At 43.8% G+C, this 27550-nt stretch overlaps 1 protein-coding gene across 3 annotated transcripts in view; it reads left to right on the top strand.

Moving 5' to 3' along the window:
* Window positions 1–15629: 15629 nt before the first annotated feature.
* Window positions 15630–27550, top strand: part of ITGAV (integrin subunit alpha V) — a 162164-nt gene continuing 150243 nt past the window's right edge. For all 3 annotated transcript variants that reach the window (XM_030210296.1, XM_030210295.1, XM_030210294.1), the window contains exon 1: window positions 15630–15843. In XM_030210296.1, coding sequence (XP_030066156.1) covers window positions 15683–15843 — 161 coding nt within the window. In that variant the 5' untranslated portion in view covers window positions 15630–15682. The remainder of the gene's footprint in view (window positions 15844–27550) is intronic.

Below are 27550 nucleotides of genomic sequence, written 5' to 3'. Positions count from 1 at the left end.
CCTTCAAGAACAGAGAAATACCAGGTGTTAAGTTTTCACCTGCTTCCTGAAATAGAGAGAGTACTAGCCGTTGAGCCTGTAAAAATGGGCTAGTATAGGAAAGGGGGGGTTGAAAGCCCCTTCCCATCACCGCTGCAAGGCCCCCCCCCCCCCCGCCGCCGCCACCCTTCCATCCGGCCCGGGCCCTCGCTCCGCTATTGAAACAGCGAGGGAACGCAGCACACAGCTCTGCTGAGATGCCGTCGGCCTTCCTTCTGCCTGTGTCCCGCCCTCGTGTGATGTAATGTCGTCGAGGGCGGGACAAAGGCAGAGAAGAAGAAGGAAGGACGGCAGCTCAGCATAGCTGTGTGCTGCGTTCCCTCTCTTTTTCAATAGCGGAGCGAGGGCCCGGCCGGGTGGAGGGTGGGGGGGGGGCGTTAGCGACGGCGGTTTCGTCCCTTGCAAATGCGCAGTAGAGACCCTCTCTGTTCTGCCCCCATCATCACGTATTGACGCGGGGGCGGGGCAGAGAGGGTCTCTACTGCGCATTTGCGAGTGAGTACGACACTCGCCATTTATATGTTTGATATCTTGGGTGAATCTCTTTATAAAATGATTAAAAGATCTTTATATAGTTAATAAATCTTTATATGGTTAATAAATCTTTATTTATATATATATATATATATATATATATATATAATAATAAATCTATATATTTATTTTTTTTAACTGCCCACATCCCATACATTCTACAAACAGTGACTAAAGTTGTGCATGCAAATCTGCATGCGTAGCCAATTTGCATTTGCAGCTTAATTAACAAGCTAATCAGCACCAAAAGTGGCCAATAACATGCAATTATCAACACTAATTGACACTAATTAGGATTTAAACATATAACTTTCTAAGGGGTCTTTTTACCAAGCTGTAGGAAAAAGGGCTGTTTTTCCTGTGTGCCCGGGTCCTTTTTACCACAGCGTGTAAAACCCCCCCCCCCCCCCCCCACACACACACACACACACACATGGCCATGCAGTAAAAGAACTCTTACTGTGTAGTCATGTGGCAAGGAGCCCTTTTATTGAATATGTGTTCCTTCATACATATTATTTATGGTGATTTTATTATTATTTTTATGTGTATTCTTTTTAATTCATTATTTATTCATAACTGACTAAGTTTTATATTGTATTGTATGTGTTTTATCAATAGACCCCTGAGGCAGGCGTTGTTTACGCCGAAACAGGGCCCGCGGTGTCGGGTCTGATCTCAATAAAGGACTCCTGTTGTCTCAATCTTGAAGGCCCAGTTGTGCTCTTTTCCTTTGTATGCTTTTTGTGTTACCCCCTCTAGTTGCTTTCTTTTACAGAATAAGACATGGGCATTTACACCAGGTTTTAATTGGTGTAAATGGCTATGCCTAAATTTTAATCACGGGATGACCGCTATATATATTCTATAAACCGCACCTAACTTTAGGCAAGGTTTAGCGCTATGGGTGGGGTTTTTCAGTGCTGATTTTCTTTGTGCCATTATACAGAATCTGGCCTCATAAGGACAATTCTATAAGAGGACAACTAGATTTAAGCACCTGTTTGGAGCCTATTCTATAAAGAAATGTAGGCACTTACTTTTCATTATAGAACATTAGCACAAGGGGCTGAGAACTTGCCCATGGTTTAGGTGTGATTACTTACCCCAGCCATAGAGCAGATGTAAATGTGCACACCTAGATTGCAAAAGAACTTGTGTAGATTATATGACTTTAATAAATGCTTAATTATGGGCCCTGCCCACACTTGGGCTAAACTCAACCCTTCTGAATGCCGGTCATTGCTCACCTGCAGAGTATATGCCATCACATCTTGGTGCATGCTTATAGAATACCACTTAGCTGGAAAAGTCATTTACACATGTATGTGTTCACATAGGCAAGTAAATGACTATAATACCAAACTTTACATGTTCCCCAAATGAGGTGGCTGCTTTCTTTGTATTGTAAACCAGGAAGATGACACATTTCCGGGGAAGTGTATCAAATAAAATAACCTTGAACCTAGAATTACTCCCCATGTATGTGGGTGAAAGTAGGCACATCATTCCACAGCACAGGCCACAGAAGTGTTCCCAGTAGTGAACTTAGGGTACAGATTGAAACAACACCCATATTTTGGTATGGAAAATTGTACTTCCTGTTTCCTCAGCTTTCAAAGTGAAAGAACACAGGCATTGTCGTTTTAAAAATAGGTGCAAACTACACATGGAAGAAGTTCCCGCCTACTTTGCAGCTGTATAGGCACGGGTAGTCTTGAAAATCCCCATGCTGATCTGTTCCTCTCTGACTACAGAACTGCAGCTTCTCTATGATTCAGAGGCTAACTGCGTAATAGAAAAATAACTTGACATTTAGAGTACCCCCCCCCCCCCCCCCCCCCCCCAGCAGATAAAAATATTATTTTGGCTAACGGCTCAGTAATCATACAGGTTTCAGTTTGCAGTTTATTCCTTTCTCTGCCAGCTGGAAAGACATCTAGTTCAATAATATCACCAGCTTCTTCCGATCTGACGGCATAACTTAGTTAAGCTTTGACTCTAAATATTTAATTACACTTTAAAAACCACGTTTCTGAACAGATATCTAGAAATCTTGGTTTGGCAAAGCAGACTATTGATTTGTCAGACAAATAACTACTAGGCAGCAGTGATGCAGAAAACCACAACCGTTTGCTTTTATGAAATAGGCATTGGTTTCTCCTCCTCCAGAGTCTTTTAATTTATTCATTAGGTCACGCAGGCACTTTCTGTAGTACATAATAATTAACAGCCAAGTTCGACTCTAAAGCCCTTCGTTCCCTCTGCCCCTCCCATGGAAAGGAAATCATATCATGTACGGACGCACAGTCGCATTCCCTTGAAGAGACTAGACTGATTAGGGTTGACTGTAGTACATTTAAATCTCAGACAGCACTGACTGAACCACTTCCGGTACTCAGGATGACTAAACGGGGGGGAGGGGGGGGGGACTGAGACTGAGACATGCAGTGAGCTGTAGCTGTGACATAACCAACGTAATCTTGCACAAACAAAAACGAAGTGAGGTACTTAAAGTGGAAAAGAACTATAATCTGCCAAAGCTAAACAGGAAGAAGAGGTGTCTAGTGTTAGAGAAAATGTTCTGAGAGTTCAAATCAAGATTTATTATATATTTATTGACTTATTTTTAAAGACACTTATATTCTACATAGCCTCTGCTGCTTACAATGAAATCAATCACAGTATTCATATAGAAAATAGTACAACCGACAGACTCCGGGGAGCCTTTTTACTAAGTCGCGTAGGCGCTTACATGCGTCCTAAGTGTGTCAATTTTGAACTACCGCAAGGTCCAGGTGATCATTTCATTTTTTACTTGTGTCCACTAGGCACGCTGGAGAATTTCCGGTGCATGGTGCTAACCAGGTGGTATTCAGCATAGACCATTACCTCCCGGATAATGTGTGTGACTTTACCGCTAGGTCAATGGGTGGTGGTAAGGTCTCAGGCCCAATATGGATGTGCACCAATTTTTATTTTGCCACACATCCATTTTTGGCCAAAAATAAAGGCCTTTTCTGCAAGCACACTGAAAAAAGGAACTGCGTGCGTCCCATACACGTGTCTACACCAGCGCAGGCCATTTTTCGGCGCACCTTAATAAAAGGACCCCCAAGTCTCCTGGTACTAGATTGGTAGAAGTATGTCTTCATAAATTAACTCATCAGGCTTATTTTCGAAAGAGAAGGGCGCCCATTTTTCGACACAAATCGCAAGATGGGTGTCTTCACAGGATCGCCCAAATCGGCATAATCAAAAGCCAATTTTGGGCGTCCTCAACTGCTTTCCATTGTGGGGACAACCAAAGTTCATGGGGGCGTGTCAGAGGCGTAGCAAAGGCGGGACTGGGACGTGCCTAACACATGAGCGTCCTCGACCGATAACACTTGGACGACTTTACCTGGTCCTTTGTTTCTTATGACCAAGCCACAAAAATGTGCCCTAAATGAGCAGATGACCACCGGAGGGAATCGGGGATGACCTCCCCTTACTCCCCCAGTGGTCACTAACCCGCCCCCCCCCCCTTCCCACCCTCAAAAAACATTTTAAAAATATTTTTTCCAGCCTCTATGCCAGCCTCAAATATCATACCCAGCTCCATGACAGCAGTATGCAGGTCCCTGGAGCACTTCAGGCAGTGCACTTCAGGCAGGCGGACCCAGGTCCATCCCACCCCTACCTGTTACACTTGTGGTGGTAAATGTAAGCCCTTCAAAACCCACCAGAAACCCACTATACCCACATGTAGGTGCCCCCCTTCATCCCTAAGGGCTATGGTAGTGGTGTACAGTTGTGGGGAGTGGGTTTTGGGGGAGGTTGGGGGGCTCGGCACACAAGGTAAGGGAGCTATTCACCTGGGAGCAATTTCTGAAGTCCACTGCAGTGCCCCCTAGGGTGCCTGGTTGGTGTCCTGGCATGTCAGGGGGACCAGTGCACTACGAATGCTGGCTCCTCCCATGACCAAATGGCTTGGATTTGGTCATTTCTGAGATGGGCGTCCTTGGTTTCCATTATTGGTGAAAATCGAGAACGACCATCTCTAAAGACAACCATCACTAAGATCAACCTAAATTTTGCAATTTGGGTGTCCCCAACCATATTATCGAAACAAAAGATGGACACCCATCTTTTTTCGATAATACGGGTTTTCCCACCCCTTCGCTGGGACGTCCTGCGAGGACGTCCTCAGGAAAATTTGGGTGCCCCTTTCAATTATGCCCCTCCATATGGACATTTTCAGTGCTGACTGCCAAAAATATTTAGCTGCAGGCCAATGAGAATAAACGGGACCTCTATAAACACTTAAAATGGCATACACCTGGAACAGTTGCTTCGATCAGGGGCATAGCCACAGGTGGGTCTGGGCTACCTTAGGACCACTCAGCAGCCATTCTGTAGCTGGCAGGGATCCCCAAGCCCCACCAATTGAAGAAATCTGGAAAGACTGTGAACAGCTAAGATGTGACCATCAGTAGTAGCTTGAAGCATTGCCACTGACCCTGGCACTGCAAGCATGCCTGAGAACTGAGCATTCTCACATTGCTGGCATCATTGGTGGCACTTTGAGCCACTGACAGTCATGCTTAGCTGATCAGAGTACTTCTGGATTTCTTCAGCTAATGAGCCTTGGAATTCCCCGCCAACTAAGGTAGTTTTAACTTTGGGGGGGGGGGGGGGTGAAGCTTGGGAAAAGAAGGAAAAGGAAACAGGAGGCAGAGGAGTGAATTGTCTGGTGCCCACCATGTTCACTATTGCCCCCCCCCCCCCAATAAAAAAACTGTCCAGGACCCAATTATAAACAGAGTATGACATAGAAAAGCTGTCACTCTGTTTTAGGTGATGTCTGAAAGCTTTCAGTAAGCATGTAGCCTGTGTGATTACTAAGTCAATTTGCCAAAATAATCTATCACCTATAGACACTTTTTTTAAGTGCGTGTGTGTGTTTTTTTTCATTCTGTGGCACAAGCAAAAATCTGTCAGGTTACTGCTTAGACTTGGAAGTCAAAACCCAGCCATGGGGGGGGGGGGGGGGGGGGGGGGAGGGAAGCGAGAGACAGAGATTCAACACTAAATATACTTGGAGAATGCTTTAACTGACCATTATGGGCTGGATTCAGTAAATGGCACTCAAAGTTCGGTGCCGGAAAAATCTATGCTGAAATTACATTCAGTAAAGGGTGCTCTGCGCCAAGCGCCCATTATAGAACAACGGTTAGTGTTGATTCCCGCAACCAAATTTAGTGAAACCTGCTGTAAATCTTGCCACGTTGACAGCACAGCATTTGCTCTTGATCCATATTGGATTAATGCATACTTGTGCCACTTATTTGTATGTCAAGGAGAAGTTTATTTTTTGACCCCTGAAAAAAAGCATGAGTGGCAAAACTTGGCTGAGTCGGGTCAATTCTCAATAAATCTACTTGTGGTTAAACTTGAAATTTCTCCATCTCTGGACTACCTCTGCTTTGCTTTGCTGCCTGTGGTGTGTTTTGTAGAGTACTTTGCTTCTGTTTTTGTCACATAAGTTGGATGCACAACCCCAGAATTCAATAACATTGGGATGGGAATGCCCCTGATCCACCCATGCCCCTCCCATCACCATGCCGCCTTTTGGGTTGTGTATGAGACAACGTCGGCTTGCAACTTTATAGAATAGCACGCAGGCAAAAGCACATGCAACGCCAAATAATTGCCAATTAACAGCAATAATTGGTGTTAATTGGCTTGTTACGTATTTAGGTTGTACACACGTCTCAGGATTGTGCCCAAAACTGAATGTGCAAAATTTGAGAACCTTTATAGAACCTTGGGGTATATGTATAATGGCAATATTTGACTTCAATACATAGAGCTAAGTGGTTTAAGTAAGAACAGCCCACTCAGCCAATTCCTTTCCTTTTACTCCTACCACCTCTTTTCCCCATCTCTCAGCTAACTAGCTGGCCAAGCAACCCCTTCTCCAGCCAGTCAGTTCTAGCCCCTAACCAAGCAGCCACCCTTGTCAGGTCTCCACCCACCCCTTTCCCCTCTCTCACCTTGTTCTAATGCTCTCTGGCTGCAACTACCACTCTATTATTTATTTATTTATTACATTTGTATCCCGCGCTTTCCCATTCATCGCAGGCTCTAGGCAGCTGATGCTTTCTGGCTCAAACTCCTATGCTGTTCTCATGAGATTACAAGACTGTGAGAACAATGTGACCATGTGCTGCATGGCTCAAACTTATTGAGAACCACACAATGCCAAAACATGAGCTGCTCTAGGGGTGGCAGTACCAGTGAGTGAGAAATGATATTTGGAATACTGGCACTCAGGCTGACAGCATGCACCTACTGTATTTGTTAGTGGCTAGTGGAGCTCCTGCTTTTTGGACATCAGAATTGCTTCAGTGATATATAAATGCCATGCGAAAAAGGCAAAGAAACTGCAATAAGCATGCATGGGATATATATGTATGAACTACAAACAAGAATTCAAAAATGCCTTTGCTCATTTTAGTCTTTATGTTGCTCCTAATGCATAATCTTTGAAACATTTATTCAAATGTTTTAACAAAATAATTGTGTGCATAAGGAACTGCTGGCCTGCAAAGCAAACATGTCCAAATGGCTTTAAAAAATTGTCTTTCACATCTACATAGTCTGTGTTGTTCATACATAGGTTTATTTATGATGGTACAGCACAGAGCTGGCTCAAGGGATTGTGGTGCCCTGAACCATTTTTTTGCATCAGTACCCTCCCTCCCACATTGGAATCATTCTCCCTTTTCACCCTCCCCCCCCTCCACCACCACCACACAGCCTTCCAGTTAGCCAACTTCCATCGCAATCACACACCCAGCCAGCCTGGCCACATCAGCTGCCTTCCAGCCAGCCCTCATACCCCAATTTACCCCAGGAGTCCAAAGGGTGATGGGGACAGCAGTGGTTCTCACTTGCTTCTGCACTGGAGGCTGCCTTGTTCAAAATGGCACCACTGACCCCTAACTGTAGACTTGCTGTACTATCACTAGGAAGTTCAAGCTGCCCATATAAGGGGAAAAAGTCTTATATGGCAGCTTGAACCTCTAGTGGTAGTACCACAAGGCTACCACTGGTTGTCAGTGCCACCATTTTGAAGAAACAAAAAACAAACAAAAAAAAACAACCCCCCCCCTAAAAAAATCTGATATTTTTGTGATGGTACCATTTTGAAGAAGGCAGGAGTAAGTGGGGATTGTTCGTGCCCTTGTGGCCCCCGGGACACATGGTATGAATCATGGTTCCGGGAAGAGGGATGTCAGGGTGATGCGGGAGGTGGGGAACTGTTTTGGACCATCGAGGATTTGAGGTTCTCCTAAGGGAGGGGGGTTCTGGGGGAACTTAAGCAGCTTCAGCGCCTAGGCTAGGTTCTGCCTGAAATGCAGTGTGCCATGGGTGAGGGGGTGAACTTGCAGTGGGCAGTTCCAAAGAAGCCTCTGCTTCCTGGTCTGGCTGCCTGATTGAATTAATATATTAAAAAAAGAAAAGCTGGTGCTGTCAAAGGCTAAGGAGATTGTGGCACTCTTTGTTGCTGGTGCCCTGAGCCAATGCCTCACTTGGCCCGTGGGTTAATTCGGCTCTGTCAGAGGACACTACTTTATATATCACCACTCACCAGGGTCTGAATTGGCATTACAGGATCCTAACAACATTAATTACCCTATTGAACCAAAGAGCTAATGAAGAATCAATCATCCCAACAGGAGATGGATTCTTCTTCCAAAATGTTGACATACCCTTGAGAAACTCTAGGCCAGGGCAGGCGGGGCCCTAATTTAAATAAACCCAGCAGCCACAATGGCCCCTTTCTGGCATAAGCAAACAAACAGTGCAGTGGCCCACAGATAGAACCGAGAGGAAGTACACCAGGATCAAAGGAAGCAATCTTTATTGGAACACCTGACATGGCCATTTTTGGCGTTCTGCCTAAGGCCATAAAAACAAAAATACACTCAATAACTAAGCATGCAAATTATCTTATGTATATATAAAAAAAACCATAGAAAATTAATTAAAAATACACAATTACCAGATGTTGATCTCATAGATACAGAGCTTCCTATAGTAAATCACCAATGTTGTGATCACTGAGGACTACTACAATAAAAAAAATTACTATACCTATAAAAAAAACAGTAACACAAATGGACAAAAATCTTTTTTTTTTTAATCTTCATAAACCATAAATACAAGAATACATTACATAATATATGATAACCCATTTAAAACCAATATATTAAAACCAAAAAAAGTGAATAGACTACTAGTGGCAACAGAGGGAATAAGGGATGACTCAGGGGCCCTTTTTCTAAGCCGCGTAAGTGTCTACACATGCCCAACATGCACCAATTTGTAGTTACCACCTGGTTACCGCGTGGCTCTTGCGGTAATTTCATTTTTGGTGCGCATCCGATACGTGCGTACGAAAAATAATTTTTATTTTCTGGCGGTGGCATTTGATGCACGTATGTCATTATCACCCGGTTAACACGTGAGACCTTACCACTAGGTCAATAGCTGGTGGTAAGGTCTCAGAGCCAAAATGTACGTGAGCCAATTTTTATTTTGCTGCACATCCATTTTCGGCAAAAATGTAAAAAGTAATTTTTTGCAGACTGCACGCTGAAAATTGGGTCTGCGTGCGTCCAAAACATGTGCCTACACTACCGCATGCCATTTTTCAGCGCACCTTTGTAAAAGGACCCCTCAATGACTTCCAACTGGAGAAATGATAGCAAATTTGTCTTTATTGAGCAAAGCACCAGGATGGGGTCCCAGCTGAAAGCCATTGAGTCATCCCCTGCTTCTTCTGTTGTGACTTGGATGTGCCGTAGAGGTTTCTTCCTGTGGTTTTCTCTTTCATAGACTACTAGTAGTACATAGTTTAGTTTACTGATATTGACAAGTAGATGGCTCTATGCCATTTTGGTACTATGATAACAGAATAAAAGCTACAATAAACATGCTGAACTATATGAGGCATACGGTCTGTGCCCTGAAGAGCACAGGTACAAATCAAAGTAGGGTATACACAAAAAGTAGCACATATGAGTTGTCTTGTTGGGCAGACTGGATGGACAATGATAGGCAACACAGAAACACAGGGAGTACAGAAAAAGCTCATGGTTTTCCATGGCATGCAACAAATGTTTGAGTAAAACACAGGACAGAAAGTACTAAAGCAAATTCACACAGAAGCACAGAGGGACAGCAGAAAAGAAAACTTAACAGGTGGACACAGTACCATGCCACACAATCACCATAACAAAAGGCACATGCAGATCAGGGCGTAGCTACGGGGGGCCACGGGGGCCTGGGCCTTCGCAAATTTCATCCGGGCCCCTGGTTTGGCTGGCAGGGGGTTCACGTAAAGGAGCGTCAGCGTGCACAGGAGGAGCAAGAAGAAAGAATAGGAGGGCAGCGAACGCAGCTGCGCCGGAGACCGACACTGAAGAAAGCTTCAGCTGGCGGGGGTTGGGGACCCCTGCCAGCACAGGTATTTGTTTGTAAGGCGAGGCAAGGAGGGGGGGAGGCGAGGTGGGGGGAGGCATGGTGGTGGGGGGGGGGGCGGCGGGGTGGCACTCAAAATGTGCCCACAACCTCGGGCTCTGGCCCCCTCCCACCGTAAGGTCTGGCCACACCCCTGTAGATACCAAGACAGATAACAGGCATATAGAGATGAATACTTAGGGGCCCTTTTACTAAGCCGCGTAAGCATCTACGTGCGCCCAACGCATGCCAAAATGGAGTTACCGCATGGCTCTTGTGGTAATTTCATTTGTGCCACGCATCCAATAGTTTTTATTTTCGGCCATGCATATCAGACCCGCGCCGTAGCATTTGACGCACATAGGTCATTACTGCCAGGTTACCACATGAGACTTTACCACTAGGTCAATGGCTGGCAGTAATGTCTCAGACGCAAAATAGATGTGCGGCAATTTTCATTTTGACGCATGACCATTTTTGGCAAAAATTATAAAAAGGCCTTTTTTACAGGTGCGCTGAAAAATGTATCGACGCATGCCCAAAACCCATGCCTAAACTACTACAAGCCATTTTTCAGCGCGCCTTTGTAAAAGGACCCCCAAATGTTTGGATATGTTCTACCAGCCAGGGCCGTTCATCGAGGCCCTCATACACCTGAATGCTCTCCACAATCCACCCTTACCTTAATCTAACCTCTGGACCCAAAGGAGCTGTCTCACATGATTTGGGTTTTGTATGGTCATGGATCAAAAACATGGTGCTGGCCTTCGGTCAGCTGTTGCCATTGTGAAATATGACAGGTTAGGAAAGGGCTGACTATGGATAACTTATGCCCCCAGTTGATTATTAGAATTAGAGTCAAGTGGGGATGAGAATCATAGAGAGTCTAGGTGGGTAGGAGGAATAGGAGAAAGCTAGGATCTTTTTTTATTTTAGTGGTAATGGAGAGGATAGTTTTGTAATAACTACATTTTTGAGCACACTATTTTAAAATACCACATATTAAACCAAAAATAAAATGAACACTTCCCACTACCAAAAATACAAAATTTAAATGACACTGAAATTTCCTCTTTCCCCCTTATTTCAGTACAGCAGTGTTATGGTTGCAGCTCTAATCATTTGGCATGACAAAAGAATCAAATGAAAATATATCTTCTGGTGTTATGAGTCTCCTGATGTAGCAATAAATATCTGAAATTTCAAATATTCCATGTGCTAAAGGAAAATCCCAGCTAGTAAAATCATCATATAAATATATAATTATAAGTCACCAGTGGCTAGACTGAGGATGTTTTTGTGTTTCTGCAGTTGAAAAACATAACCATAGCTTGGAAACGTAGTTGTTTTAACTTGTCTAGAAAGCACGCTGCATGCTTTTGCTAACCTACAATATTAAGTATGTATATTTTGGAAGCACTTATGTAATGCTGATTGTGAAAGTGTGCCAGCCCAGAATTTTCCTCCAAAAGATATAATTATTTTTAAGGTCTTTCCTTTTTATTTTAAGTGAAATTAATTCATTCCAAGAGTTCCAACTGTGGTTAAAAAAACAAAACAAAAACACAGCAATGTGGCAAAGAAAAACAGCATATGCAAAGCCAGTGGAACCACAGCGTGGGGTTCACTATGTAAACAAATTACCTGTTAGGAAAATTATCACAGCCAGCACTTATAGTGACTGAAATTCAACCTGTAATTAAAAGATAGTGCTGACCTTCCAAATCAACATTTCTCTGCTCAAAGAATGAGCTCTGTTTTTTTTGTTTTGTTTTTTTGTTACATTTGTACCCCGTGCTTTCCCACTCACTGAATGATATATACCACATTGGAAGATGAGCAAGTGAAAGATCCCTTTATGTTGAATATCTTTCCTTTGTGGATGACTTTGGGGTCCTGTGAAATATTTTGGCATAGTTTGCAACTGGATAAATTACAGGGAAGTGTGCCCTTCTGTTCCTTTTCGAAGGATGCTATATTGGAGAAACAGGCCAGATGCGTAAGACAAGATTCAATTTACATAGACATCACATGAACAATACAGCCAGTAGGGCCCCCACCCCGGTGGGACAGCACTTCACAGAACCAGGACACTGTACCAGTGATTTCACAGTGAGAATACTGAAAGGTAACTTTAAAACCATACAAGAACGTAAGACCTTTGAAGTCAGAATGATTGAATATTTTAACACCCAACAGAAAGGACTTAACAAGGATCTGGGGTTCCTAACCCATTATAAACCATAACGCTGTATGTCTCTGTTGATCACCCCACCCCTCACCTATCCACACCCATCCTGTTAGAATATCAAGAATATGCTTTGATGTCCCCATGCATACCTCCAACCCACCCCCATCCTCCCACCCTGTCAGACTGTCATAGTAATGCTTGAATGTTTTCACTTATATACACTGTCAGCTAGCACATTTGCTTATTTCCGATCTGACGAAGAAGGGCAACCTTCGAAAGCTAATCAAGAAATGTATTAAGTTATGTCCAATAAAAAAGGTATCATCTTATTTTCTTTTCCATGTTTTATTTTGTTTGATTTCTATTAATAACCTTAAGAGTGGACTAACACAGCTACCACACTCCTCTGCCTGAGGGTTGAAATATGCGATTCTGACGGATCCAATAATTTTATAATGGTGTATATGAAGCTGCTAGTATTTATTGTGGAGTAAGGTTTTTTCTGTGTTGAGATCATTTTTACCTCCTCCCAACTGATTATGAATTGTGCTTTAGATAAAATATTCTATAAAGGTCAGATGCCCATTACAGAATAGGGGCTTAGCATGGATCTTTTAGTGGCTGATTTTTGGCGCTTTATATAGAATTCTCCCGTGTATGTATAGCAATACTAGAGAAATAGAAAAAAAATGCAAAATATAAGAGATGCACATTTCTCAAGGATAACATATTCCAATACAATTTTGCCTACCTTGGTTGTCTGAACATTTTATTGTTTTCATTTGCTTTGTTCCCATTTGGTCCCATTTCATTTGCTAGCTAAACAATCAAACTGGGTACAATTTAAACGGGCAGGAGCCTCTCCTATATGCTTAAATTGTTTTCAGTATCCCCAGCATGAATTTGCACAGAATGGAATAGGTTTGCCCAGAAACCAAGAAACCTCTACCTTCCAGTATTTATTAAAAGGAATCACAGGCAGATTAAGGTTATGAGATATGTGCTTTACATACTGTACAAACTCAGGACAGAAAGACTACCTCAAAGCAGTAGACATGTTGAATGATGTTTTTTTTTCAGTACAGTTGGAACACCCATATCTGTCTGGGAGTATTTATGACAGGGGTGTAGTCATGGGTGGGCTGGACCCACCCAGTTTGGGCACGGGCCCACCCAGCAGCGATGCACCCTTGCCAATAACAGCATTAGGAAGCAAGCTAGGCTCCTGCCATTGTTTGGTCTGTTCAAAGGGCCACCGGAAGCGTGTAAAAATTGCTGCCACTACTGCTGGCTGACCCGGAAGCCTTCCCTGTGCCACATCCCCTCCCCCCAACTCTGACACAATTTCCTGTTTACAGCCTTGGAGGAACACAGCAGAGGGAAGGCTTCCAGGTCAGCTGGCAGAAGCGACAGCAATTCTAACATGCTACTTGTGCTGTTTGCCTGCACGCTCGTTTGTTCCTATGCTCCAGTCCTCTGAACATTCTGGGGGGCCTTTTACAAAGCGGCCAATGCGGGCTTACCGCTCGCTAGAAGGGAAGTACCACTGGGGTACCAGAGCAGCCCAGCAGTAGTTCCCACACCCTGCGTGCACCTTGTAGCACTAGTGTGTAACCGGCGGTAATCAGGTAGTGCTATGTACTGTCCAGTTACCGCCGGGGTAGTATGGGAGCCCTTACCGCCACCTCAATGGACGGTGGTAACTGCTCCCACCCAAAATGGGTGCGTGGCTTGCCGCACGCCCATTTCTTTAAAAAGAAATCTGTCTTTTACCCACTGCGGTAAAAGGAGGCCTCGATGTGCGTACAGAAGAAAAATGCACCAATGCCAGTGCAGGCCCCTTTTGCAGCAGCAGCTTCATACAAGGACCCCTCTGTGCAGCCAAATGTGGGCTCTAATTCAGCGCTAATGGCCTCTAGTACCCACATTTACGGGTTCTTTTACGAAGCAGTGAGAAAAGGGGGCCTGCGCTGGCATTGGTGTGTTTTTTTAATGTGTGCTGAGGCCCCCCTTTTACCGCAGCAGGTAAAGAGCAGGATGGGTGGAAGCACTTACCACCACCCACTGAGGTGGCAGTATGGGCTCCCAACTCACGCTACCCCAGGGGTAACCGTGCAGCGCATGGCACTGCCCGATTACCGCCAGGTACACACTGGCGCTACAAAAATATTTTTGTAGCACCGGAAATGGCATGCTTTCCTTTTAGCGAGTGGTAAGCCCCTGCTTTGTAACAGGGCCCCTTGGTTTTGAGCAGCGGGGCATGAGTGAAGAGAGGGACAGAAACGAGATCTTGCACACTCCACCTTCAATCAGATCCTTGCATTGGCGAATCTGGAGGATGTGGCTTTTGAGCCGCAGGAAACACACTGGAATCTGGAACCTCCCAATGGAAAGTATTGGATCCAGTCCTGATTAATCTCCGATGGCACAATAGGAACTCTTCCCAGGAGGGTCTTGAATATGTATTGATATATATACACATTAAGACTCCAGAATTATGTCACACACACAGATTTTATTGCATCTATGTGTCTTTACACACTAAATGACTAAATGTGTATATTCATGATATGACTCTGGTGATTTAGCATTTCCCCTAGTTTGTAAGCTTTGTTATGTATTGATATAGCCAGGACTTTTTTTGAGGGGGTACTGAGTACCAGCACCTTTTCCACTGTCTGCTCTTCCATTAAAACATGGACCCCCGAAGTTTTAATGAAAGAGCTCAGGCTCTACATACCAATTCTGCCTTGTCATAGATTCTGTGACTGGGTGCAGGGGGGCCGGCTATTGTGGGGTGGGTCCTTCATGATCACCCCACCCCTGAAGGGTGGCCTGGCATTTGAGTATGTGCACCTTTTCGCTAGAAAAAAATGCACCGGATATAGGTAATAAAAAATACAATTAAAAAAAATGAAACTACACGTTGTGTCGTTGTTATTAGGGTAAGATTAATAACATGTAGATAGCTAATGAATAATAAAAAGAATCACATTGGCATTGATTCTATGTATTTGATTGCAAGCCTATAAAAAGGTCAAACCCTCTTTTCTCCTTGGGTGTCAATTTATGCTTCTGGGTCACAAGTAACCTGGTCTATGCGATGCATAGTTTTTGTCTGGGTATATAATATCGCTTAACGACCCCCACACTCCCCCCTCCTCCTTCTGCGGATCAGAATTTGGGAACTGAGCTGGCTTTGGAAAGGAGAGTGTAAAGCCCCTTGTCCTGCTGCAGCTGTTTGCGCTCGCCCGCCTTCCCCCCCGCTCCCTCTCTTTCTCCGCCCCATCGGGGAGGATTTGCGGAAGTTTGTTGCCGCCCGCCCGCCTGTCTCTGGGATGCTCTCCGGCTTTTTTTTTACTTCCTGCTGCCGCCAGGCTGTGCTGAGCCCCGGCACCGGGGGATATGGCTCCAAATCGGCCTCCCGCGCTCTTCTGCCTACTCTTCTTCTTCCTCTCCGGTTGCGGAGCCTTCAATCTGGACGTGGACAGGCCGGCGGTGTACTCGGGCTTTCCAGGCAGCTACTTCGGCTTCGCCGTGGACTTCTTCGCTCCCGATCGCTCCTCGTAAGTGCTTCCCTCGCTGCCCCTGCCCGATCGGGTCATAGGCAGCCCAAACCTTTGTGCCCTCCTCCTCTATACCAGTTGCTTCTTCCTGGACTCAGACCTTTCGGATAAGTGCAAACGTCTGCCGACGGAATTGCTGCAAGCTGGTGGCTCCAGTGAGTTTTGCGGGAAATAAAATGGTTTTGGTTTTGTTGTGAACCGGAACCCTGGATAGCCCCTACCCACATCTCGATCTGCCTGTAAAGTAGCTGACCTGATCACTTCTGTATATCAATGGGGCGCCCTTGGTTAAGTCCCCTTCTTCCACTTTCACTCTTCCCTGACAAGATGTTTATGGCAAGCCGGCTTGAAGTTGTTGCTTTTTTTTTTTGTCTTCAACTAGTTGCAAAGTTGTTCTGTTTTGTGAGTTTTCAGAGACATGCCGTGAATGTGTTTCTTGTACTGTCTGGTTTTGTCAGTGGCAAGGAAGGAGTTTGTATTTTTTGCTTAAATATTCTAGTGGCCATATTGGTCCTAGTGGAGAAATGGATTTTTTTTTTGCGGGTTCTGAGCCTTTTTTAGTAGGACCCATACAACATAGCCATAAACTGTACTCCATGAGCTTTCAGGGGATCGCTGTGTTCTTGAAAATACACATCTGTCTTCTCTGTGGCCAGAGAAAGGATAAACATTGGCCATTACCCAAGACTCCTTGTTCCTTATGCGGATCTGTAGCAAGAATTATGATTTTTTGTAGTAATATAGCATATATTTATATAGAACTGTATAAGTACATAAATCACTTTTATTAGAAATATGTTAGATAAGAGATTAAGAGTTATACTGTGTTAAGTCCATGTGGTCCAGCTTCCTGTTTCCAATCATGGCCAATCCAGGTCACAAGTACCTGGCAAAGTCCCAAAGAGTAGCAAGATTCCATGCTACTTAACTCCAGGGGTAAGCAGTGGCTTTCTCCGGGTCTACTTTAATAATGGTTTGTGAACTTTTCCTCCAGGAATATGGCCAAACCTTTTTAAAATGCAGCTACAGTAAGCTACTTTTAACACAACTCTGGTAAGGAGTTTATGTATTTATTTGTAGCATTTGTATCCCACATTTTCCCACCAATTTGCAGGCTCAATGTGGTTTACATTATGCAGTGATGGCGATCGCCATTTCTGGGTACAGAATTTCAAATGGTAATACATTTAGTTGTATACATACATAGTAAAGAGGAATACATTGTGGTATTGCATACAAATGATTTTGCATCAAGGTGCATATATACATGGTCCAGAGGAATGCATTATGGCATTGCATAGAGGTTTCTAAGTGATAAAATGAGTTGTAGCGTAAGTTACGTCATCGACTATAAAGATGCCATCTTCAATTTAGGAAATAGATTGGTAGTGCGTATTGTGTAGTTTTCTTTAATAGCAGTAAGGTTAAACAGTCCAGTGACAAGAGTTCGGTTTTGTCTAGTTCGTGTAAAGTCTATTTATTTTGTATATAAGATGGAACCTTATGGTAAGCCTTCTTGAACAGGTTCGTTTTCAGTAGTCTACGGAAGATTGTTAGGTAATGTATTGATTTTATGGTCTTCGGTAATGCGTTCCATAGTTGCGTGCATACATAGGAGAAGCTGGCTGCGTATGTGGATTTATATTTCAGTCCTTTGCAACTGGGGTAGTGGAGTTCCAGATTTTAACTTGAGTGAAGAAATATTTTCTCCTATTTGTTTTAAATGTGCCACTATATAATTTAATGGAGTGTGCCCTAGTCTTTTTCCTTTTAGAAAGAATAAACAATCAATTTACATTTACCTGTTCCATTTCTCTCAGAATTGTATAGACCTCTATAATAGCCTCCTCCCTCCCCCCCCCTGCAGCCATCTCTTCTCCAAGCTGAAGAGCCTTAACCTTTTTAGTCTTTCTTCATTTGTGAGTCATCCCAAAAGAAAAAGGGTGTCTTGACATTTCTTAGTATGTACATTTTTTTTTCTTTCAGTATAGTTTTCTGTCTTTTTCTTTTACTTGTCATTCGGTATGACTCTATTTACTATGAGCAGAAGTGGTAGCTTCAGGAATTGGAGGGAGGGGAGGAGCAGTGTTTTTCAACTGGTGTGCTGCGGGAGGTTTCTGTCACTCCTGTCTCGTCCCCAGCCAGCGACCCGACATTATAAGATTTCTTCTGTAGTGGCTGGCAGCAGTGGACAGCGATTTAGACAGCCTGCTATCGCCAGCACCCGAGTCTTCTCTCTCACGTAACTTCAGAGAAAGGGCTCGGGTTGGTGCAAGCAGGTCGGCTGAATTGCTGCCCACTGCTGCTGACCGCTACAGGAAAAAGGTGAGGAAAAAAACAGGCTAAGTACCTCAGTTTGTGTACCCAGATACCATGAGGAAGTTAAAAGTAGATTTAGTGTAAAGGTTCCATTAAATTGGCCATATATTGCTAATTGGCTCAATTATAGAGAGTCCTTGGGTTTGAAGTGTGTGTTCCTGTGGCAGTTTGCTAGTTCTTATCACAAATTTTAACTGGATTATTACATAGTGAAAATTGTGTGACATTCAGATTGTATCTATTTGGTATGATCTCATTACTTTGTCATTACGGGGCTAGTTCTATAAATTTGGGCCTGGTGGGAGTCTATTATAAAGGAATTTAGGCATACATACCTACAGATTAGGTGCAGTGAAGGGATGTGATCACCACCAGCACTGGGGGGAGGGGGTATTTTTGAATGCATGTTATTTGTGACTTATCCTACTATATAAATGAAGAGTGACTGACGTGCCGCGCATGCGCAGAACAGCGCAGCACGTCACACCTCTCCTGACGTTCTTAGAGGCAGGAAGTGTAACACATATGTGGGTGACCAGCGAGCACGGGGCGGGGATCGTCAGACAGCGGCTCCGAAGCATAGTCCAACAGGTCCGATCAGCTGCTGCTGTGACCACAGGCCGGGCTGGGAGCCGGCGCTTTCCTCTGCGACTTTCCTGGGCGGGGGCTCGACTGCACCCGTTGGGGCTCCGACCGCTTTCTTGACGGTGCTTTTTTTGCCCGTTTTAATGGGCTCAACGGCTTGTTTCATTATATTTGAAATGTATTGTCCTTTTGCCAACTTGTGTCTTCAATAAAAATATTCAGTTATAAAGATAGCACAATGATTAAAAAATTTAATTGTTGAACTTTAAACAAAATCTTAACACTCGTTTATTAATTGATAAAATATATATCCTTAAAAAACTGATGATGTGCCTTGACAATTTTTGTGCCTTGTCAGTGTGCCGCAAAATGAAAAAGGTTGAAAATCACTGATCTGGACTATGAAGACAGTGCTCTGAAGCTGGAGGAGTCGCACCGGGTGGGTGGGAGGATAAGATTGCCGCCTGAAGGGGGAAATACAGGGACAAATTTGCAGCCCTAGAAAGGAAAGGGGCACATGGGAATGAATAGAGGCAGCAAGAACAAGGTAGTAGATCAGAACAGTAGGGAGTAGGGATTGAGGTACGTACTAGGACTTAGTTGAGGTGGCCAGGGGTGGTGGCATCAGCTCAGAGCAGTAAGAGATAAGAGGAAGGCAGTGGGCCAGAGGGGTGGTTGAAGGAGGAAAGAGAAGGGGCAGTGAACACAGTAAGGGAGGCAGTGGTGGGTGGTAGTGGTTGCCGTCAGGAAATTTGTGCCTCTTGCTGCAGAACTTTGTCCTTGGTCTGTATTTTCTGTGACTATGGATTCACAGGGACCTTGGGTCGTTGTCACCCAATTTGCTGTGTGCAAGCATGCTCTATCTCTGGCCCTATTCAAATCCAGGCTAAAAGTCCACGTTTGAGGCTGCTTATAACTCTTAACCCCTATTCACCTGGTCAGTACCTATGTTTAATCATTCCTGTAATAAATGAGACCCCTTATTCTCTTATTTGCCATGTTTGGCTGTCCTGAATAGATGGAAAGCTCTGTCAAACAGGGAGTGTCTCGTATGTGTTAGTGTACAGTTCTGCTTATGTCTAGTAGCACTGAAGAAACAATAAGTAGTAGTAATATTGGGAAGTGAAATTTGCTATTTGAGTTCAAGTTTAGCTTTGCTGCATTGTTTTCAGAGGGAGGAACGACCTTTTAAGGGTAGAGTCATGTCTCACAGAAATTCAGGGTTTGGGATATGCTGAGAGAGCATTTAGTCCCTCCTGGCAACATTCCCTGCTCACAAATGCTTTTGGGTGCTTCATGCATCCCTGGCAGTTTCCTGGTAGGGCAGATGTTTAATATCCTGAATAAAGTCTTCCTCTTTCAGTATGTACTTATCACAGCCTTACAGCTGTATAACTGTTACAAAGTTTGTCTGCATGAGAATTATAATGTAAAGGCCTTCATTCTATAATCTTTGTGCACATTTTTGTGCTGAGCCATGTGCAGGTTACAGAATAGTTCCAGTTAGGCATTTAAGTTAATTGCCTAATTAGGTGCAAATTAACAGTAACAACTAATAATCGACAATTATTAGCCCTAATTTGCAGTTACCTGTGTAACTGCACTTAGGTGCTATTCTATAAGCTAGTGCCTACATTTTATAGCGCTTAACTGTGTGGGGGCGTGGGCATGGGTGGGGCTTTTAGAATACTGTCAGTTATTCATATAACTGCCATATTTAAGGTGCAAGCATTTACACCAGCCATAGAGCTAGCATAAGTACTTGCATTTGTGTTTATTTGTACTTGATGAATCGCCTTTTTTATCAAATACATCAAAGTGATTTACAAAATAATTAAAAAACATGGAAATAGGAAAAGAACACCAAACAATATATAGAAAAGAAAACAACCATACCAAAAAAGATCAAATATAGCCACATAACTACTACATTCTCTTCAGTTTCAACTGAACTGCTAACCCAGAAACACACTAAATAGTTGAAAAAATAAGTCTTCAGAGCTGTCTTAAAGTTGTTTAACAAAGGCTCAGCTCTTATATACAAAGGAAGGCTATTCCACAAGAATGGGGCCAGGAAATAAAAGGTGCGTTTTCTTGAGGCTTTAAAATATGCTTGTCTAGCATTGGGCAAATGTTCTGTAATGGCAATTAAGTGCTGAATTGCTGTTAGCCAAGTCACGCTTAGCGCACACATGTGAGCAGGGGAATTCTATATATGGCGCCAAATGTTAGGCGATACTTCCATGCCAAAAAGTTGTGCTGAAAAGTGTTCTAACGGATGCAGAAATGGCATTTGTATAATATCACCTAAGTGTTTCCATGCAGATCTGCAAAGGGAGGTGTGGCCGTGGGAGGGGCATGGGTGGGTCAGGGACGTTCACTTAAAATGCGTGCAGTGTTATAGAATATTGCAGATCTATGGCCAACTTGCACGCCGACATTTACACCTGGTTTCAGTTGGTGTAACTCTTTGCACTAAACGTTGAGCACTGATCCCAGAAAGCCAGTTATAGAATACCGTTCAACGCTGATTTTTTTTCAGTGCCAAATTTTGAGCGCCATTTACTGAATTCAGCCTCAGGTGTTTAACTTCAGGCAACCTGGACAGATTTACTCCCAAAATGCATCACAGTATTATTATACAGTGATAATATTTCAGCAGAGCCAAGTTTTGGAGTTGGGCAAGGTTGAGGGGCTTCTGACCTAAAATATCAGAAACTGTATTAGAACACAAAAAGTTTGGAAGGGTCTTGTTAGTGATATAGGGCAGTGGTTTCGAAGCCTGACCTCTGGGATTCATAGCTGTCTCAGGTTTTGGGATACTCACAGCGATTTGTTTGTCCTGTCTTTGTAGTATGCAAACATGTCTCATCAGGACTTGCCCTGCCACTAGAGCAGCAGAATTTGGAGGGTTATGGTGCAGCTCTGGCGCCCCACTGGGCTTGCCGCTTCCACCCACCCACTCACCTCTGCCCATATCAGTCCTAAACTTAAAGAACAATGAGGGCTGCAGGTCCCAGGCTGAAGCACGGTCCTGAATGTACAGGAATCTTACAGTTCTCAGTACTCAGCCTACTTTAAGCATGAGGCTGACATGGGAGGAGATAAGGGGGGGGCGGGGCATGGAGTGAAGGAAGAGCAATGTTGGACGGGGGTGGGGGGGGGGGGGAGTAGAGAAGAGGAGATGAGATTCTGGTCAGCTGGGGTCCAGGTAGAGAGGACAAGGTAATGCTGGCCATCTGGGAGGGGGGAGGAAATAGAGAAGGGAAGAGAATCTAATCTAATCTGACATTGGACCTTTTTAGGTATTAAGAAGGTTATAAAAGTGGTGAACAATATGTCTTACATCTACACGGTACAAACAGTGGCTTAACAGAACTAATTACATAATGCATTGGTTTATCCTAATTGATTTATAGTCAAGCATTTACTAACTTGGTAAATTTTCAGACTTTTACAGGAAGCAATATAAGAAGAGTGTTAACAGTTAATGGCAAATCATTCCAAAAGAAAAACACTTGATAAAAGAAGGAACTTTTCAATATTTGTTTGAAGTGAAGCCCTTTACATGATGGATAACTTAGCTCCAATCGATGAAACATTTGGTTGATTCTTAGTCCAGATAAATATGAATCAGTTGAGTAATATGTACTGAAATGGAGCCGTGCAGGATCTTAAATATAAAACAATGTGATTTGAATATGAGACAGGCGTTTAACAGAAGCAAATGTAATTCTAGTAGTAGTGGTAATACATGTCATATTTACTTGATTTATGGTTCAATAATTCTATTGATGAAGCAATACAAGTTATCTCAATGAACATTACATGTTTGAGCCAAATAACTCAGTACAAATGGTAGCTTCACAACATTATTGAAAATAATCTGTCATCTGTTGTCTATATTATACCTCATATCCCCGCCCTATAAACCTACCCCAAAAAAATAAAAACCAAAGGGGAGGGACTAAATAAAATATCCAAGTCTAAATCCTGGGATATTTACATGATTTAAAAATTAAATGAGATGCTGGCCACCCTTTGGGGGGGGGGGGGGGATGAGAGAGGAAGAGAAGATGCTGGTGACTTTGGTAGCTGGGTTAGAGAGGAAGGAGAGATGTTGGCAACTTGGGAGACATTGGGAGGAGAAGGAGAGATGCTGAACTACAGGGGGGGGAGGGGTGGTAGGGTCTTCAGCTGTGTAAACACCCCCCCCCCTCCCGGGGCATCTCAATGTTCTCCTAGGACATTGGTTTCCAAACCTGGTCCTGGAGGCATCCCAGCCAGTCACGTTTTCAGGATATCCACTATGAATATTCAGGAGAGAGATTTGCATACAGTGGAGGCAGTGCATGCAGATCTCTCTCATGAATATTCATTGTGGATATCCTGAAAACCTGACTGGCTGAGGTGCCTCTAGGATCAGGTTTGGGAACCAATGTCCTAGGGTATTTTATGCCCTTGGGTTGGCCCTGTGTCTTATGGATATTCACTGTAGATGAACTGAAACACGATTGGTTAAGGCCACTTATTTGGTTTACTTGAAGCTACCCCAAGGAGAATAAAAGTAGAAACAGGAGTGGTGTTTGAGCTTCCTAAATGAGATAGGTGCCCAACAAATAGCAGGGAAGATTTGTGCCAGTGCTCACCAGCTCCAGTCTTCAGATGCCAACACAAGGTCTCATTCTCAGGAAACATTTTACTTGATGAGGGATCACTGGCTTGCAGTGTTTTTTTTTTCTCTTTAGAAATTAACAGTGAATTTCGCCTTTTATCTGTACCCACCACCCTGCTTTTTATTTATTTCTATTATTATGGCCAGCCATAGCAGAACTGGTGAATCCTGCTGGTTTCTGCCTGTAATAAGGATGTATTTTTCCCCATTAAAATCAATGTTGAGTATTAACATATTCTGAAGTATTCACAGAATATTGTTGTAGAATGAAGAAATTGTTTTTCACAAATCCGTTCCATCAGGAATCGCTCACCAGTAGAGACCATTTTCGTCAGCATTGAAAATGTCACGAGGTGCAAACTCGTTCAAGACGGTAGGAAGAACTGAAACAACCCAATTTTCAGCACCAAAGTCATCAGCGTCTTGTTTTTCACCATGCTGTTTCTTGAATTTAAGTCCGTGGTTCCCAAGCCTGGTCCTGGAGGCACCCTAGGCAGTCAGGTTTTCAGGATATCCACAATGAATATTCATGAGAGAGATTTGCATGCCCTGTCTTCACTGCATTTAAATCTCTCTCATGAATATTCATTGTGGATATCCTGAGGACCTGGCTGGCTGGGGTGCCTCCAGGACCAGGTTTGAGAACCACTGATTTAAGTAATGGCAATGAATATTCATGGGATAAACATAAAGGAATCCTGTTCTGAGGGAATGGATCCTCAGAAGCTTAGCTGAGATTGGGTGGCATAGCCGGTGGTGGGAGGTGGGGCTGGTGGTTGGGAGGCAGGGATAGTGCTGGGCAGACTTATATGGTCTGTGCCAGAGCCGGTGGTGGGAGGCGGGGCTGGTGGTTGGGAGGCAGGGATAGTGCTGGGCAGACTTATCCGGTCTGTGCCCTGAAAATGACAGATACAAATCAAGGTAAAATATACACAAAAAGTAGCACATATGAGTTTATCTTGTTGGGCAGACTGGATGGACCATGCAAGTCTTTTTCTGCCGTCATCTACTATGTTATGTATCTATGCCTCTTTTCCTTTTTCACATGAAAATCCCTTCTTTCAAAATGATGTTTGTTCTCACTAGCCCTGGGAGAAGTACAGATTATTTCCCCTGTGTACCTTTGGATCACAAAATGTTGGCAGTACCCCTGAAATATGCACCAGACTTAAATAGTAAATTCATGACCCTGTGAGAATTTTAATGGTTTTGAAATCTGCTGCTTTGGCTGGTTTTGCATCTTCAATTGAGGGGAAATTTTTTCTGCCATCTCTGAGATATGAATCTCCATTTTCCATTGGGGCTCTACACAGGAAATAGGATGTTTAGGCTGTGATGTGCCTATTTCCAACCCCCAAAAGTCTCCCGAATTTACAATAAGCCACCCTTAAGTTGTACTACATATGTTTATATTTATGTAGTGGAGGAAAAGGATCTCAGAAACCAAATGGACAACTGCTGTAATTGAATGTTATGTCGTGTCAGGTTCCATCATTGATCCTAAAAAAAACCCTCCAATTACTGTTAATTTTGCTTCATATTAATGTTCAAAAACTGTTCTCAAAACATTAATTTATTTCAGAGCAACTTGCACTTGAAAACAACTCTAGCAGCAACTTGTCCATTTGATTTCTGACTTCAGTCCCAGAAATATGCACGTAGAGAGTGAGTTATGGAGATCGGGTCCGGGAGCTCGCCCCACCTGTGCCTGCTTTCTAGCGCGGCATCGAAGGGCGACTAAAATGATAGCGGGGATGGGACGACTTCCCTATGAAGAAAGATTAAGGAGGCTAGGGCTATTTGGTTTGGAGAAGAGACGGCTGAGGGGAGACATGATAGAGGTATATAAAATAATGAGTGGAGTGGAACAGGTGGATGTGAAGCGTCTGTTCACGCTTTCCAAAAATACTAGGACTAGGGGGCATGCGATGAAACTACAGTGTAGTAAATTTAAAACAAATCGGAGAAACTTTTTCTTCACCCAACGTATAATTAAACTCTGGAATTCGTTGCCTGAGAAAGTGGTGACGGCGGTTAGCTTAGCAGAGTTTAAAAAGGGGTTGGACAGTTTCCTAAAGGACAAGTCCATAAACCGCTACTAAATGGACTTGGGAAAAATCCACAATTCCAGGAATAACATGTATAGAATGTTTGTACGTTTGGGAAGCTTGCCAGGTGCCCTTGGCCTGGATTGGCCGCTGTCGTGGACAGGATGCTGGGCTCGATGGACCCTTGGTCTTTTCCCAGTATGGCATTACTTATGTACTTATGTACGTGACCCCCTATTAAGATGTTGTAATGTGTATTACAAGTTGCATACTGTTGCAATTGTTTATTGCCTATGTCCGACTTATTCTTGTTGTGTATCTCCTTATAACTAGGTATCGATACTCCTAAAACTTTAGCGCTTGCACTAAAATGAGTCACAGAGCTGCTATAAGTATGTATGTGTGCCTAAGGGGTCCTTTTATCAAGCTGCGGTAAAAAGGGCCCTGCACTAGCAGGTGGGTCCGTTTTTGCCACGCACTGAGGCCCTTTTTACTGCAGCGGGTAAAAAGGCTGAAAAAAGACTTGGACAGCAAACAGGAAGAACTTCCACATTGACCAAACTAGGCAGACAAGAGTAGAGGCTGACCAAAGGACGAATCCAACTCGGGAAATAGTGCTTGAAAGATGCTTTATTTGCTGCTTGGGCAAAGGACCCGACATGGTCCATGTTTTGGCGTCACAAAATGCCTGCCTCAGGGGTCACAATGGTGTTCACAGCATATACTGAACAGACAGTTGCCAAAAGGCATGCGCTCGAGTGAAGAAACTTAGACAAATGCGTGCCCACAAGGGTCCGCTCACTGTTTGAACACCATTGTGACCCTGAGGCAGACGTTTGGTGATGCCGAAACATGGAGCATGTCGGGTCCTTTGTCCAAACAGCAAATAAACTGTCTTTCAAGCACTATTCCCCAAGTTGGATTCGTCTTTTGGTCAGCCTTTACACTTGTTTGTCTGAAAAAAGACTTGACCATGTGGTAAGATTTCACTTACTGCGTAGCTATGTTAGGGGGAGCACTTACCGCCACCCATCGAGGTGGCGGTAAGTGCTTCCGTGCTACCCTTGTGGTAACCAGGTAGTGTGCGGTGCTGCTCGATTACTGCCAAATTAGCACCTGCGGAAATATTTTTCAAATATTTCCGCTATCGCTTGAGATGCCGCGTGCTGGGGGTTGAACTCCCTCTGGCGCCTGCTTTGGGCTGGCGGTAGCTCCAGATTGGCACGTTGGACTTACCACCAGGTTTGTGCATAACTTGCAGCATTCTGTAAATTATGTGCATAAGTGGGAGCCCCGCATGTGTCTTACCCATGATCTGCCCCTGTGCACAGCCCTGTGTACAGCCCCTGTGCAAACGTGGGCTATGTAAGTTAAGGCCTTATACTATAAAGGATATGCTCCTAAATTTACGCTCCTAAAATTTATGACCCCGATATTCAGACTGCGGGAGATAGCTGGACTGTCTTCCATGGTCGGTGCTAAACCCGCATATTCAATGCCGGTCCGTGTCCAGTGACTGGCATTGAATATCCAGTTAAACTTTAGCCGGTCCGATTTTAACCGGCCATGCTGATATTTGGCTCTAGCTGCTTAAAGTGAGACCGGCCAAAGTTATTCTAGCTATTATGGCAGCCAAATATGGCCGTCAAACTTGGCTGGCCGGGTTTTAAAAATCGGGGGGGGGGGGGGGGGGGGGATAGCCAGTTATATCGCTCGATATAACCAGCTATCTTTAAGCCGCTATGTGGCGCTGAATATTGCCGGATAGTCGCTTAAGTGCTGTTTTAGTGGCCTTTTTATTTTAAATATCTGGCAGTATGCTCCTAAATTTATACTCCTAAATTACGAGCGTTATCTATTTTGTAGCATAGATTATGCTCATAATTTAAGAGCATAAATTTAGGACCATAAATTTCAGGAGTGTAAATGTAGGAGCATAACCTTTATAGAATAAGGCAAGTGGGTAAGTGCAGTATAGCATTAAGGCAAAACACCCACAAAAAGAGGAGGTGCACTCAATCCCTACGAGAGTCAAACAAGAAAAAGGAGTAGGGTAAGCTGGCTCTTTCCAAAAAACGAG

This window comes from Microcaecilia unicolor, chromosome 7, assembly GCF_901765095.1.
Source record: "Microcaecilia unicolor chromosome 7, aMicUni1.1, whole genome shotgun sequence".
In the NCBI taxonomy this organism is placed as follows: domain Eukaryota; kingdom Metazoa; phylum Chordata; class Amphibia; order Gymnophiona; family Siphonopidae; genus Microcaecilia; species Microcaecilia unicolor.
This window is presented reverse-complemented; position numbering and strand designations above follow the sequence as displayed.